The 14,518-nt window shown below is 42.4% G+C and overlaps 1 protein-coding gene and 1 long non-coding RNA gene across 2 annotated transcripts; both read left to right on the top strand.

The window, feature by feature from the left end:
• The first annotated feature begins 1,800 nt into the window (after window positions 1-1,800).
• Window positions 1,801-8,341, top strand: LOC124043053. Its single transcript, XR_006840259.1, has 3 exons — window positions 1,801-2,116; window positions 7,713-7,798; window positions 8,197-8,341. It is a non-coding gene; the product is annotated as an uncharacterized LOC124043053 (long non-coding RNA).
• Window positions 8,342-9,415: 1,074 nt separating this feature from the next.
• rpe (ribulose-5-phosphate-3-epimerase) lies at window positions 9,416-12,231 on the top strand. Its single transcript, XM_046361140.1, has 6 exons — window positions 9,416-9,633; window positions 10,069-10,148; window positions 10,502-10,641; window positions 10,843-10,977; window positions 11,466-11,552; window positions 11,682-12,231. The coding sequence occupies exons 1-6, from the start codon at window positions 9,512-9,514 to the stop codon at window positions 11,802-11,804; spliced, it is 687 nt and encodes a 228-aa protein (XP_046217096.1). The 5' UTR covers window positions 9,416-9,511; the 3' UTR covers window positions 11,805-12,231.
• The last annotated feature ends 2,287 nt before the right edge of the window (window positions 12,232-14,518 follow it).

Here is a 14,518-nt window from a genome sequence, read left to right as displayed (position 1 = left end):
AAAACCTGATGAAGTCGATATAGGGGGTATGGGCTGAATTGGACTCCCAATTCTATCGATGCCGATAAGCTTTTCATTCCCCTACGCTTGCAGTCAACAGGGAGTCATCTCATTTTGTCTCGACAAATGACAGAGAACCAAGCACTCATTTAACAAGGAGCTCTTTGTTTTCAGCTGATTACGACAGTACACTATCGTAAGTCACGGATCACAGAGCAACAAGCCTTATAGCTCGTTTTTACTATATTACCCACATACCTCCCTCCATCCCTGCATCTGATATCTTTATACTACCCTTGTGTGCTACGTTAGGAGGACTAACAGAAGACTATAGGCCAAGCACCAATCTCCTCCACCTGCACCTGGTCTACTAGCAAGATAGAAGATATTGCTTATAACAATCAAGACCTTTCTGATCTGCGAAGTGAAGCTAACACAGCCTTAGGGATGGGAGTGAGTGGTTGGATTAAAACCAAAGGACATGCCATGCCATCATTAGTAGAGTGAAAGATATCTTGGCAGACTAACCGCGCCTATAAGTGACCTCAGAGAATTTGGGCCAGAGGAAGACTGAGCTGGACTGAGGGCTGGAAAGTGAAGTGAAGTGAAGGCAAAAACATCACAGCCACATTCCTAAGCTAGTCCACCTGGGGTAAACAAACGAATGAAACAGAGATTTTTATAAAGACAACCAGTCACCAGTACCACAGATGTTGACCGAGACAGGGCTTCAGTGTTGCTTATGAGGTAGTAAAATATGTTTACAGTAAATCAAATCAAATCAAATCAAATTTATTTATATAGCCCTTCGTACATCAGCTGATATCTCAAAGTGCTGTACAGAAACCCAGCCTAAAACCCCAAACAGCAAACAATGCAGGTGTAAAAGCACGGTGGCTAGGAAAAACTCCCTAGAAAGGCCAAAACCTAGGAAGAAACCTAGAGAGGAACCGGGCTATGTGGGGTGGCCAGTCCTCTTCTGGCTGTGCCGGGTAGAGATTATAACAGAACATGACCAAGATGTTCAAATGTTCATAAATGACCAGCATGGTCAAATAATAATAAGGCAGAACAGTTGAAACTGGAGCAGCAGCACAGTCAGATGGACTGGGGACAGCAAGGAGCCATCATGTCAGGTAGTCCTGGGGCACGGTCCTAGGGCTCAGGTCCTCCGAGAGAGAGAAAGAAAGAGAGAATTAGAGAGAGCATATGTGGGGTGGCCAGTCCTCTTCTGGCTGTGCCAGGTGGAGATTATAACAGAACGTGGCCAAGATGTTCAAATGTTCATACATGACCAGCATGGTTGAATAATAGTAAGGCAGAACAGTTGAAACTGGAGCAGGAGCATGGCCAGGTGGACTGGGGACAGCAAGGAGTCCTCATGTCAGGTAGTCCTGGGACATGGTCCTAGGGCCCAGGCCAGTTGAAACTGGAGCAGTCAGCATGGCCAGGTGGACTGGGGACAGCAAGGAGTCATCATGTCAGGTAGTCCTGGGGCATGGTTCTAGGTAAGGAATGTTGAGGCGTATGAGTTCCAGTAATAACATGTTTTACACCCATATTAGGGAGAAACTGTAAGGCTACAGTTTTGCATTCAGACACATTACAATGACTTACGTATGATTATTATTTATTATTATTATTATTATTATTATTAGGATCCCCATTAGCTACTGCCAAGGCAGCAGCTACTCTTCCTGTGGTCCAAACGATATGGTTTTCACCACTTCCGAATTTGTCAGATGAAGATCCTCTCCCATTCATTTTCAACGTGAGCACGCGGATCAAGGGGGTTTATGGGAAGGTGAGCGGTGCGAACCCTACTAGTGGAGCGATAGAAAAAGACAGCTCTGCTCTACTTTACGCAAATTGCACGCGGCCACCGCTGCCATTATCCAATCAGCTAAAGAGCAGATGTTTGCTTGAACATCTTCCGTTGGTGAAACATAGTTGCGCGTGTCATTAGTTCCCGGGCACAATCCAAAAAGATGGTGGAGAGCCAATAATCGCTGTGTCTGATTTTCCAACTGTGCTTGATGTCGCTTTGCTAGAATACAGAGACAAAATCACAAAAAGTCAATGGCATGGAGAAGGATTACAAGGAATGTTGATGATGGTGAGTGAAGAGAGATTTGCACAACAATGTTTGCTTGTGCTGCTAGCTTGCTATGAACATCAATCAACCTCAAAACTGATATCAAAGCCACCATTTGTGAATGTGTTGACTAAATTAAATTGTGACATTTGCCCACCAAAATATATAAATCACCAGTAACATTATAACATTGTAAATGATACATTAAGCATTGCATTTCCCATGTAATAAACTACCAATTGGATTATGGTATCTTAACATTATTATTCTCATATATTATAGTTTATGGCTCTTTCATTATACCTGTTTCATGACATTGATGATTATAGCTCACTACAAATGGACTTTTTCCACATTTTCTGTGTTACAGTCAGAATTTAAAACAGATTAAATATAGATTTATTTTTGGCACTGGCCTACACACAATACCCCATAATGTCAAAGAAGAATTTTACAATATAATTAAAAAGGAAAAGCTGAAATGCCTTGTGTCAATAAGTATTTAACCCCTTTGTTAAGGCAAGCCTAAATAAGGAGTACAAACTTGCTTAACAACTTACATAATAAGTAGGGTGAACTCACTAATAGTGTTTAACATGATGTTTGAATGACTACCTCATCTCTGTACCCCACACATACAATTATCTGTAAGGTCCCTCAGTCGAGCAGTGACTTTCAAACACAGATTCAACCACAAAGACCAGGGAGGTTTCCCAAAACCTCGCAGAGAAGGGCATCTATTGGTACTGTAGATAGGTAAAAAAAATGTTTTTAAAACAGACGATGAATATCCCTTTAAGCATGGTGAAGTTATTAATTACACTTTGGATGGTGTATCAATAAACACAATCACTACAAAGATACAGGATTCCTTCCTAACTCAGTTGCCAGAGAGGAAGTAAACCGCTCAGGGATTTCTCCATGAGGCCAATGGTGACATTAAAACAGATACTGTACAGAGTTTAATAGCTGTGATAGGAGAAAACTGAGGACGGATCAACAACATTGTAGTTACTCCACAATACTAACCTAATTGACAAACTGAAAAGAAGGACGCCTGTACAGAATACAAATACCCCTACACATGCATCCTGTTTGCAACAAGGCATTAAAGTAATACTGCAAAATAATGTGCCAAAGCAATTAAGTTTTGGTCCTGAGTACAAAGTGTTACACTATCCAATACAGCAACACATTACTGAGTACCACTCTCCTGACCATGGCATACAAGGATGTGCCAGCAGTCTCTTGGGACATTCACTTATTATTTTATTTGACCCTTATTTTACCAGGTAAGTTGACTGAGAACACTTTTTCATTTGCAGCATTTAAAAAAAACCATAGATACATTTTGGCTACATAAGCCTACAAACATTTACAATAGCAAAATCACAATAATCACAAGAATGGCTTCAGATCAAAGTCTACGTTGAGAACGAAGGGAGCAAGTGTCACGCCCTGACCTTAGAGCTTTTTATGTCTCTATTTTGGTTTGGTCAGAGAGTGATTTGGGTGGGCATTCTATGTTCCTTTTTCTATGTTTTGTATTTCTTTGTTTTGGCCAGGTATGGTTCTCAATTAGGGACAGCTGTTTTACGTTGTCTCTGATTGGGAACCATACTAAGGTAGCTTTTCCCCACATGGTTTTTGTGGGTAGTTTATTTCTGTTTAGTGTTCACCTAATAATCCCCAGTTTACAATTGGCTCATTCATCCCCCTCCTCTCCCCTGTAACTATTCCACATGTCGTTGCTGCAAATGAGAATGTGTTCTCAGTCAACTTACCCGGTAAAATAACGGATACATTTTTTTTTTAAATAAAAAGAAACGCGTCATTTTTAGCACAAGGACAATATATAAGATAAAGAACTGCCTTAGTGTAGCACATAATAACACCTTTGATTGGGATCTGTTTCCCTGTTTGGGGGTGTTTGAAGGATCAACATTTACAGTATAAGTGCCATTGAATTGAGCACAGCCATTACACTTGTAGTTTCCATCCAGTAGGGGCGCAAATACACATTGTGCAGGGATATCTTGTTGGTAAATCAGACTTTACCAATTGATCTCTGAGGTTTCTGCCCTGGGAGAATATGACAAAGGGAAGGTCACATTACCGATACTATGACCGGATCTTAGAATGTGCCAATGTTTGTGAACGGTTCCCTTAATTTGTTCAGAGCTCTTTGAATAGCGGGTAGTTAGAACACAAGAATGCTTATTTTTGCGAGACTGACCTTGAAAAAGGTCATGTCTCGTTTTGAATTTTCTCAATAGCAGTATTAATCTGACCATTTTTGTACCCCCTTTCCTTTCATTTTCTTTGCGTCTCAGCCATACTTCGAAATGTGATTGTTTTTTACAAATGATTTTGATTCTACAAAATTGGTTGTATGCCAAACTGTTTTTCAAGGGAAGTGGGTGACAACTATCAACTGTTACTATCAGTAGGTTTCCTGTAGAGATCAGTGTATAGAACATTATCTTCACACAAGATCAGAAGATCAAGAAAACTGATTTGACGTGTATCAGATTGCATAGTAAATCTCCGAACATGTCACCCTCCCTAGGAGAGGGAGTGACCTCGACAATTTATTGTTAAAACGATTTATTGTTAAAGTCATTCTTGTGATTTTTCTATTGTAATTGTTTGTAGGCTTATGTAGCCAAATTGTATCTATGATCGTACTCTAACCATTTATGTTTTTTTGTATGCTATTTTAATATATGAGAATTAACCAATGATATCAAGCCACACCCGGCCATGGTTACAGACACCTGTGTGTCTTTTGACACTATGTGAATGAGTCATCCCACAGTGTTTTCATTATATCCTGATGAAGACAGCTTGTCTGTCGAAACATTGGTTATAAATATTTTTGCATCTGAGTGTGCGGCTCTGCTTTATTCTTTTTAAAGTCATCCACTCTGCTAGCCAGCACCTCGCCTAAATAGGTGTGCGTTTCCTTCGCCTCTAGATTACACAGCATGGTAGCAACACCACATGACAACATGGTAGCAGCACAAAACATGGTACAAACATTATTAGGCACAGATAACAGCACAAAGGCAAGAAGGTAGAGAAAACAGCGAAGCGGCCACAACTGTCAGTAAGAGTGCAGCTCTTCCAGTCGCTAGCTGCAGCAAACTGAGAAGAGCAGCGACCATAGGACGTGTGTGCTTTGGGAACCTTTAAGAATGTGACTGGCAGAACAGGTGTTGTATGTGGAGGATGAGGGCTGTAGTAGATATCTCAGATAAGAGGGGGGGTGAGGCCTAAGAGGGTTTTTATAAATAAGCATCAACCAGTGGGTCTTGCGATGGGTATACAGAGATGACCAGTTTACAGAGGAGTATAGAGTGCATTGATGTGTCCTATAAGGAGTATTGGTAGGCAAATAGAAAAGACGGAGGAGCATAGGGGCTAGTCACATTAGAAGGATTGGGAGTTGAGGAAATGTTGGACATGCAATGAGGCATGGCTGAGTCACGGGGGATGGAGGATGGGGGATGAATGAGCCAGTTGGAAACTAGGGATGATTAGGTGGCCATGATGGTATGAAGGCCAGATTGGGAATTTAGCCAGGACACTGGGGATGACACCCCATGGGATCTTTCTTGACCGCAGAGAGTTAGGACACCCGTTTAACGTCCCATCTGAAAGGCGACACCCTACACAGGGCAATGTCCCATATCACTTCCCTGGGGCATTGGGATATTTTTTTAGATGAGAGGAAAGTGTGCCTCTTACTGGCCCTCCAACACCACTTCCAGCAGCATCTGGTCTCCCATGGAGGGACCGACCAGGGCCAACCCTGCTTAGCTTCAGAGGAAAAACCATTCCTGGACCTCTTCATCTGCAGACAGGCTTTTACAGCTCTCCATATGTGAGGACAGACAACATCAAAGTACCAGGCTTCATTACATTACAATTAGATAGCCCTGAATATTATCTCTCTGTCTGTCTTCATTTATTGCCAATCATATATATATATATTTCTTGTTAACTAACTATAGTTTTGGCAAGTCGGTTAGGACATCTACTTTGTGCATGACACAAGTAATTTTTCCAACAATTGTTTACAGACAGATTATTTCACTGTATCACAATTCCAGTGGGTCAGAAGTTTACATACACTAAATTGACTGTGCTTTAAACAGATTGGAAAATTACAGAAAATTATGTCATGGCTTTAGAAGCTTCTGATAGGCTAATTGACATCATTTGAGTGAATTGTAGGTGGACCTGTGGATGCATTTCAAGGCCAACCTTCAAACTCAGTGCCTCTTTGCTTGACATCATGGGAAAATCAAAAGAAATCAGCCAAGACCTCAGAAAAAAAATTGTAGACCTCCACAAGTCTGGTTCATCCTTGGGAGCAATTTCCAAACGCCTGAAGGTACCACGTTCATCTGTACAAACAATAGTACTGTCAGAGTCGTGTGTATAGGTGGCAGGGAAGTCAGGCGCAGGATAATCAAACTGAGTGTAATGGAGTTATTTAATACCAATAAACGAAACACACTCCAAACACTAAATGTAACAATAAACAAAGTGGGTACGAGGACCCGTCGCGCACCATTACAACACTGACTAACAAACGCTCTCTGACAAAGACATGAGGGGAAACAGAGGGTTAAATCAAAAACAGGTCATGAATGGGATTGAAACCAGGTGTGTAGGAAGACAAGACAAAACCAATGGAAAATGAAAAATGGATCAATGATGGCTAGAAGACCGGTGACGTCGACCGCCGAGCACCGCCCGAACAAGGAGAGGCTTCAACTTCGGCAGAAGTCGTGACAAGTACACAAGTATAAACACCATGGGACCACGCAGCCATCATACCGCTCAGGAAGGAGACGTGTTCTGTCTCCTAGAGATGAACATACTTTGGTGCGAAAAGTGAAAATCAATCCCAGAACAACAGCAAAGGACCTTGTGAAGATGCTGGAGAAAACAGGTACAAAAGTATCTATATCCACAGTGAAACGAGCTCAGGACCTCAGACTGGGACGAAGGTTCACCTTCCAATAGGACAACGACCCTAAGCACACAGCCATGATAACATAGGACTGGCTTCGGGACAAGTCTCTGAATAGCCATGAGTGGCCCAGCCAGAGCCCGGCCTTGAACCAGATTGAACATCTCTGGTGAGACCTGAAAATAGCTGCGCAGTGACGCTCCCTATCAAATCTGACAGAGCTTGAGAGGATCTGCAGAGAAGAATGGGAGAAACTCAGGTGTGCCAAGCTTGTAGCTTCATACCCACGAAGACTTGAGGCTGTAATCGCTATTTTTAATCAATTAGCAAACCTTTAAAAAAAATGTTTTTTCATTGTCATTATGGTGTATTTTGTCTAGATTGATGACAAAAAATATATATTGTAATCCTTTTTAGAATAAGGCGGTAATATAAAAATGTGGAAAAAGTGAAGTGGTCTGAATAATATCCGTATGCACTGTAACAGTCTGATGGCATTGAGACAGAGGCTGGTTTTCAGTCTCTCAGTCCCAGCTTGATGCACCTTTACTAATCTCTCCTTCTGGATGATAGCAGGATGAACAGACAGGCTCGGGTGTCCTTGATAATCTTTTTGCCTTCCTTTGACATCAGGTGCTGTAGGTGTCCTGGAGAGAAGGCAGTGTGCCCCCGATGATGCGTTGGGAAGACCGCTCCGCCCTCTGGAGAGCCCTGCCCTTGTGTGTGGTGCAGGATGTGTTACTCTTTCAATATGTCATCCTGTTGTTTTTGTTGTAAATACAAGTACAAAAAGCTTTCAATCTGGGCATTGCACCAGGAATCTTGTCTGCCTTCCCACTAAAACCTCCATCGCCGAGTGCACCATTTTACAATGTCACCTCATGTAAAGTCAAGAACATTAACTGACTGGGCACACACTAGTTGAATCAACGTTGTTTCCACGTCATTTCATTGAAATTGAAACTATGTGGAATAGTTGTTGAATTGACGTCTGTGCCCAGTGGAAACCCTCTTAACCTCAGAGAAACAATATATATTGTAGAGCAGACAGGTAGATTTGTATTCATGACAAGCCTATCTGGGCTCTCTACAAATGGCCTTCATTGTACCCCTGCAGGACACTACTTTATCACATCTAAAGCTCTCAAGATGGCGTCTGAGAGAGAGAGATGTTTTAGACGGAGTGATGATATGGCGGCCTGTCAGTGACGTGTGGACAGACAGACATCTACAACAAACGCTGTTAAGTGTATCAACTTTGCTGAGGGCCTGTGTGTGTGTGTGTGTGTGTGTGTGTGTGTGTGTGTGTGTGTGTGTGTGTGTGTGTGTGTGTGTGTGTGTGTGTGTGTGTGTGTGTGTGTGTGTGTGTGTGTGTGTGTGTGTGTGTGTGTGTGTGTGTGTGTGTGTGTGTGTGTGTGGCGAGGCTGTCATATCCTAAATCTTTACAGCTCTCCCCCAGGGGCTCTTACTTAAGGCTCCCATTCACCTTGACAACCACGCTTACTCTCACTCAAGCCAACTTGAGAATAACATATTACCTTCCTGTCCCCTGGTGCATACCATGCCACCACAGCTCACCATCATCTCTACAGCAGAAACGCGACCCACAGCCCAAACCCATTAATGTCACATTGGTGTTTACCCTCATGGATGTGACTGAGTCTGTAGTGGCCACAGAAAATGCTGCTGGAACTACCAGGGATTCATTTTTCACATTCTTATAAATCATTAAAAGTTGGAGGTTGGACTGCGGATGAACTCTTCATAACCTTTAAAGCACTCCAAAAGCAAGCCTCTGACCACAGAAAGGCACAGAGTCAAAACCCTTTATACAAAAAAAGTGTGTGTGTGTGTGAGAGAGAGAGAGAGAGAGAGAGAGAGAGAGAGAGAGAGAGAGAGAGAGAGAGAGAGAGAGAGAGAGAGAGAGAGAGAGAGAGAGAGAGAGAGAGAGAGAGAGAGAGAGAGAGAGAGAGAGAGAGAGAGAGAGAGAATAAGAGGCAGAGGCTTATATAGATGTAGTATTGGTCTCTCCCACAGTACTTTGTGTGACCATCGACCTTGGCCCTGTCTTGCCCTGCCTCCTGTTCTCAAGGGGCTGCCAATACTCACACACTGATACGGTCCCCCACATTTTCAGGGATTGGACCTAACCCAGCTCATCTCTTCCTGTCAACCTTCAGTCAAACGCTCTGCCCACTCAATCTTACAGCCAGCTAAGAAAATATATGAGCTGTGTGGGCAATATAAAGTATTTTTTCAACACAGGAAAATATGTGAAAGTGGTGTCACTTCAGTGTGATTTATACGCCATCCAGTGGCAACTTTTGGAACATAAATTATTTTGAAAGCAGCGTTGAACACGGAAGTAGCAAACTCGCACGTTGGAGTACTTCTTGAACTGCAATCGAGCACACAGAGCAGAGACCTTCAACATGTCTTACAGCGCAAAGATAGGCCCGTCCATCCTCAGCAGTGACCTCGCATGCCTGGGCAGTGAATGCGTCCGAATGATGGAGTGCGGAGCTGACTACCTGCACCTCGACGTTATGGACGGGTGAACAAATCCAGAGAGCACGCTAGCTAACTAGCATAGCCTCAGTCCAATAGGATTCACAGTCAGGCAGTTAACTAACGTTAGCTAGCTGTACCACTGTGAATGTATGCACATTTTAGTTTACGTTAGTTAACGTTAGCAATCACTGCTGTTTTTGACTTCTGTTAATATATTGTTAGAAGTCAAGCTAAAAGTCATTAAGGGTGATGTCAACATCACGGCAGATTGCAATACCAGTCCACATTGCATAACGTTCTGCAACTCTGTTTACGACATCCACAGTTTAGTTATCTTTTTTTCAGTTTATGTTTTATTCAGCACTGATAGTTAGCTAGCACATAGCACGTTTTGTTATTGATCAGCCTGCCTTATATCAGCGTGACTGGAGTAGAATCAGTCACATAAGAATAATGATTGTATCTTGTTCCCTTGAAGTAATTTTGTCCCCAACATCACCTTTGGCCACCCGATGGTGGAGTGCCTAAGGAACTGCGTGGGGCCAGACCCTTTCTTTGGTCAGTAACACAACCTTACTCTGATATGGTTACAATATGTCCCTGTTTTTACCTTTATTTAACAAGTCAGTTAAGAACAGATTCTTATTTTCAATAACAGCTTGTTAGCTGCCAGAATGACAGATATTTACCTCTGGGATTTGAACTTGCAACCTTTCGGTTACTAGTCCAACACTCTAACCACTAGCCTACCTGTATGACAACACATTGACCAGTCCATATTTATTCTAGCTGAACGTGCTGATCACAGCTACCATTATTACGGACACCATAATACTTTGTTCTAAGTAGGATTATGGTTTGTTCAGGGTTGCATAGTAGCCATCTCAAAAGTGTTTGTGTTTCTCTTATAGACATGCACATGATGGTGTCGAGGCCGGAGCAGTGGGTGAAACCCATGGCAGCAGCAGGAGCTAATCAGTACACGTTCCACCTGGAGACCACTACTAATGCTGGAAACCTCATTAAGGAGATCAGAGAGAGTGGCATGAAGGTGAGAGAGAGAGGCATAGTTGACTATAGAGAGGGACCAGAGGTGAGGTCCTGATATGGGAGGTCAGAGATTGCGAGAAGTGGATGGGCACAGATTGACACCCAGTCAGAGAAAGTTCACAACTATGTGTTGTCTAACAGTTGTGCGTCTTCACCCATGTACGGTAATGTAACACTGTGTGTGTGTGTGTGTGTGTTGTAGGTGGGCCTGGCCATAAAGCCTGGGACCACAGTAGAGGAGTTGGCCCCATGGGCAGGACAGATTGACATGGCACTGGTCATGACTGTGGAGCCTGGCTTTGGAGGCCAGAAGTTCATGGAGGACATGATGCCCAAGGTAGTGTGTTGTGTTTGTGTGTCTGTCTATCAGGCTGCATGTACACAAGCAGCCCAACCAATTATGTTATTTTTTTGCCACTAGTTGATCTTTTGACCGATCAGATCAGATCAGATCTGTTGGCCAAAATATCCAAATTGGGCTGCCTGTGTAAACACATCCTATGTGTTATTTTGTGGCTTATGTTTTTATCTCGCTAGAGAGCATGTGTCTGATAAGCTGCATGAAAAAGCTTCTTTGTCATCTGTGATCTGTTTTATACACAAGGTCACTCAGTTTATTTTGAATGCAGAGGTTTGTTACAATATCTCCAGTTGACATTGTGTCATCTGAGTAATGTGTTAGAGGGGTTCTCTGTGTGTCTCTCTGTTTTGTTTGATTCTCGCGGTCTGTGGATCTGTGTGGTTTGATTGTATATATTTGCCGTGTCTGTTTTGGACATTAGGGGCATGTCATTGACATTTCATTGTCTGTTTCTGTGTGTCTAGGTTAGCTGGCTAAGGAGTCAGTTTCCCTCTCTGGACATTGAGGTGGACGGAGGAGTGGGTCCCTCTACCATCCACAAGTGTGCTGAGGTGCGTACATGCCTCCCCATACCATGTACCCGTGGGCCCTGGTGCTTAACTACGTTGTCTCGTTGCTTGTGTCCATCCATGGGTGTTCACGGTGTGTGTGTTTTATCTTTCTGTGTGTGTCTCTGGTAGGCGGGTGCTAACATGATTGTGTCGGGCAGTGCGGTGGTGAGCAGCGACGACCCTCGCTCTGTCATCACAATGCTGAGGACTGCTGTCTCTGAGGCCATACAGAAACGCTCACTGGACCGTTGACACGCCCCCTGCCTGGCGATCACCACAGTAATTCCTCACACCAGAACGCCATAGCAACATGCTAATACACCCTAAAGTGGGACAGTCAAAAGATGTTTCTCTTTGGTGGTCAGGGAGGGGTGTGGAAGTTGGTGCTCTGCAGACTGGTGTGCTGATGTCACAGTTTGATCCAGTGAAGCTGCGCCCCTGCCCCTCAATACCCCAGAACATCAGAACCAACCCCAAATCCCCACACTCAGCCAGGATCACTACTCAACCAATGATTTACCCACCTACCAGCTTAGGCCTGTGGATAAATTAACACTTTAACGAGAGTGGAACAGTGGTTATGTTGATTGCACACAATAATTGTAAACATTCCTGAATATTTTTTGGAATACTGTTATGTCGAACTAATGATAAAGATATGTCTGACAAAAAAATGTAACTGAATTGAAGGTCTTTTTAATTTTTTTTATTACTAGTGCTGAGAGAGAGTGAGAGGTGTTAGATACTGGACTGCAGAATTACAGGCTAGTATTTTGTCACTGCCGGGATGAAATACCTGTTACTATTTCACCCAGACACATGAAACATGGAATCCCTCCTCTTGATCTGCCAAGCAGTAAATTTTACTCAGCGTTGTAGTACTCAAGACCACATTGAGAGTCTGTGTCAGATATATTTTTACTCGGTCTTGGACATTGAGGACTCTTCCCGAGACCAGCGGAGTAAAATAGCCTTTTCATAATTAAAAGCTTCCATTCAGTCAAGTGTATAAAACCACGTGAAATATATACACTCCTTTTTTTTAAACAATATCTTAATGCCTATTGGTATCTGGGATATCTACTTTATTCTTAACATTAGGCTTTTTTACTTTTGTTAGAAAAAAATTCTCAAACTTTGTCAGAATTTCCTTGCTGCTCTGGTGGAGGAAATTGTTTGCAAGTTGCAAACTCACTATTAGTTTTTATTAATTGCTTTGGTACAATTTTTACAAGTTTTTGGTATATTTTCACAACTCTTAGTACAAAACTCCAATCTGTTCACACTTCTTAACCAGCCAGTCTTTCATTCAAAACCGGTCATTGTGCATTCATTTGCAATGTAAACATCTCTCACCAACCAACCATTCAAAATATAAGTTTGTGAAATGTAATGAGAACATTAGTTTAATCACCAAAACACAATGATGTCTTTTCAATTTAGTCATTTTAACTACCAATTAATCCAATAGCAAACGATACAAGATATGCGTTTCAAATCGCCCTTAGAAGTGCTGAAAGTAATATGCTACAGTGCTATAAATTAGTTTTTACATTAGGCAATACACTTACATTACATTGCCCAACAAAATTGACAGAAAATCTATAATTTGTGATCAATGAAGACATCCTCTACCTTTTTATTAAATCATAATTAATATTTTTCAGATATAATTGCAACAATCGGTGTACTGTCTGTAATCAAGTGTAAGAAATGAAATGAAACAAGTTAAATGAATGAAAATGAAACTTTTTCATTTGCATCAGGCCTGTCTTGAGCATGTGTCCATAAATTCTAATCCACATCACAGTGAATGTCCTCATTGTTCATGCACCACGGGAAACACCTTTTGGCATGGCAAATCCAAGCTTGACATTGGTTCTGCATTGATGTCATCGCATGCCTCATCCATGGCCAGAAGAATAGCGGCACGCTCATTAGAATGGCGATTGTACATCTTCTACCTCTTTACTGAAAAGGTCCTCAGTAGGGTTGAGGAGAGGAGAGTATGGGGGCAAGTATAGGGTCAAGAATCAGGAATGGGCCCGAAAACTATGTCTTAACCACCTCTGCATGGTGGAACCTGACATTGTCCCACACAATGACATAGGTGACTCTTTCACCTTGATAGGCCTGCTCAATTGTATTGAGAAACACAATGAGGTGTGCAGCTTTGTTGGATTCAAGTAATGGCTTACATCCTACCACACCATCTTCAGAGATAGCTGCGCACATGGAGCTGTTTCGCCCACGTTTTCCAGGCACTTGGCTGATGAGGTTTGGCCAGATTGAAGCGCTTCATTAACAAAGATATACTTGTGATGGTTCACAGCAGCATCCAGCACCATCATCCTCTAAAAACATATTTAGGTTACTTATTGTTTACAGTAAAGTTCCAATATATTGTGAAGTAGCATGTGGATGAAATAGTAACAGTAATACAGTATATAGTGCTGTACTTGAACATATGCACCCCGCCGTTGTTTCACCCAGTCATTGTTTTTCTCGAAAGGCACCAGGTAAATGTGTTTGGCAAAATGTTTCATCGTTCTCAATGTCATTCCTGGCCCTCACAACTGCCCACTCCTGCTGCTTGGTCAGCACATGGCCACCACCATGGGGTCTTCTGTCAATTCTGAGGTTAGAACAGAGTATACTGTCAATAGATCATACTGGAAGAATAGTGTAAGATGTGTTGTGAATTTACGTGCGTTACAATGTTGTTTACTGTAAATGTAATGGTAAAGCAGAGTACATATCCTGCAGAGTTACCGCTTTTCTTGGCGAAGTTCTCATGATCGAATTGACAGTCGATCTTTTCAGATTGTGGTGAACTAATCTGGCAGCCTCTGGTAAGGTCTCTGTTTACCACATGGTCAAGGACGATGGCCAGACTTCATTAGACATCTGCCTCCCTCTCTAGAAGCTGTGTCTAGACTTGGCAGTTCATGCAGCTTTAGTATTCT

This window comes from Oncorhynchus gorbuscha, linkage group LG09 (assembly GCF_021184085.1).
Source record: "Oncorhynchus gorbuscha isolate QuinsamMale2020 ecotype Even-year linkage group LG09, OgorEven_v1.0, whole genome shotgun sequence".
NCBI classification, from domain to species: Eukaryota; Metazoa; Chordata; class Actinopteri; order Salmoniformes; family Salmonidae; genus Oncorhynchus; species Oncorhynchus gorbuscha.
Note: the sequence above shows the minus strand (reverse complement) of the source record. Positions and strands in the feature narration are given on the sequence as shown.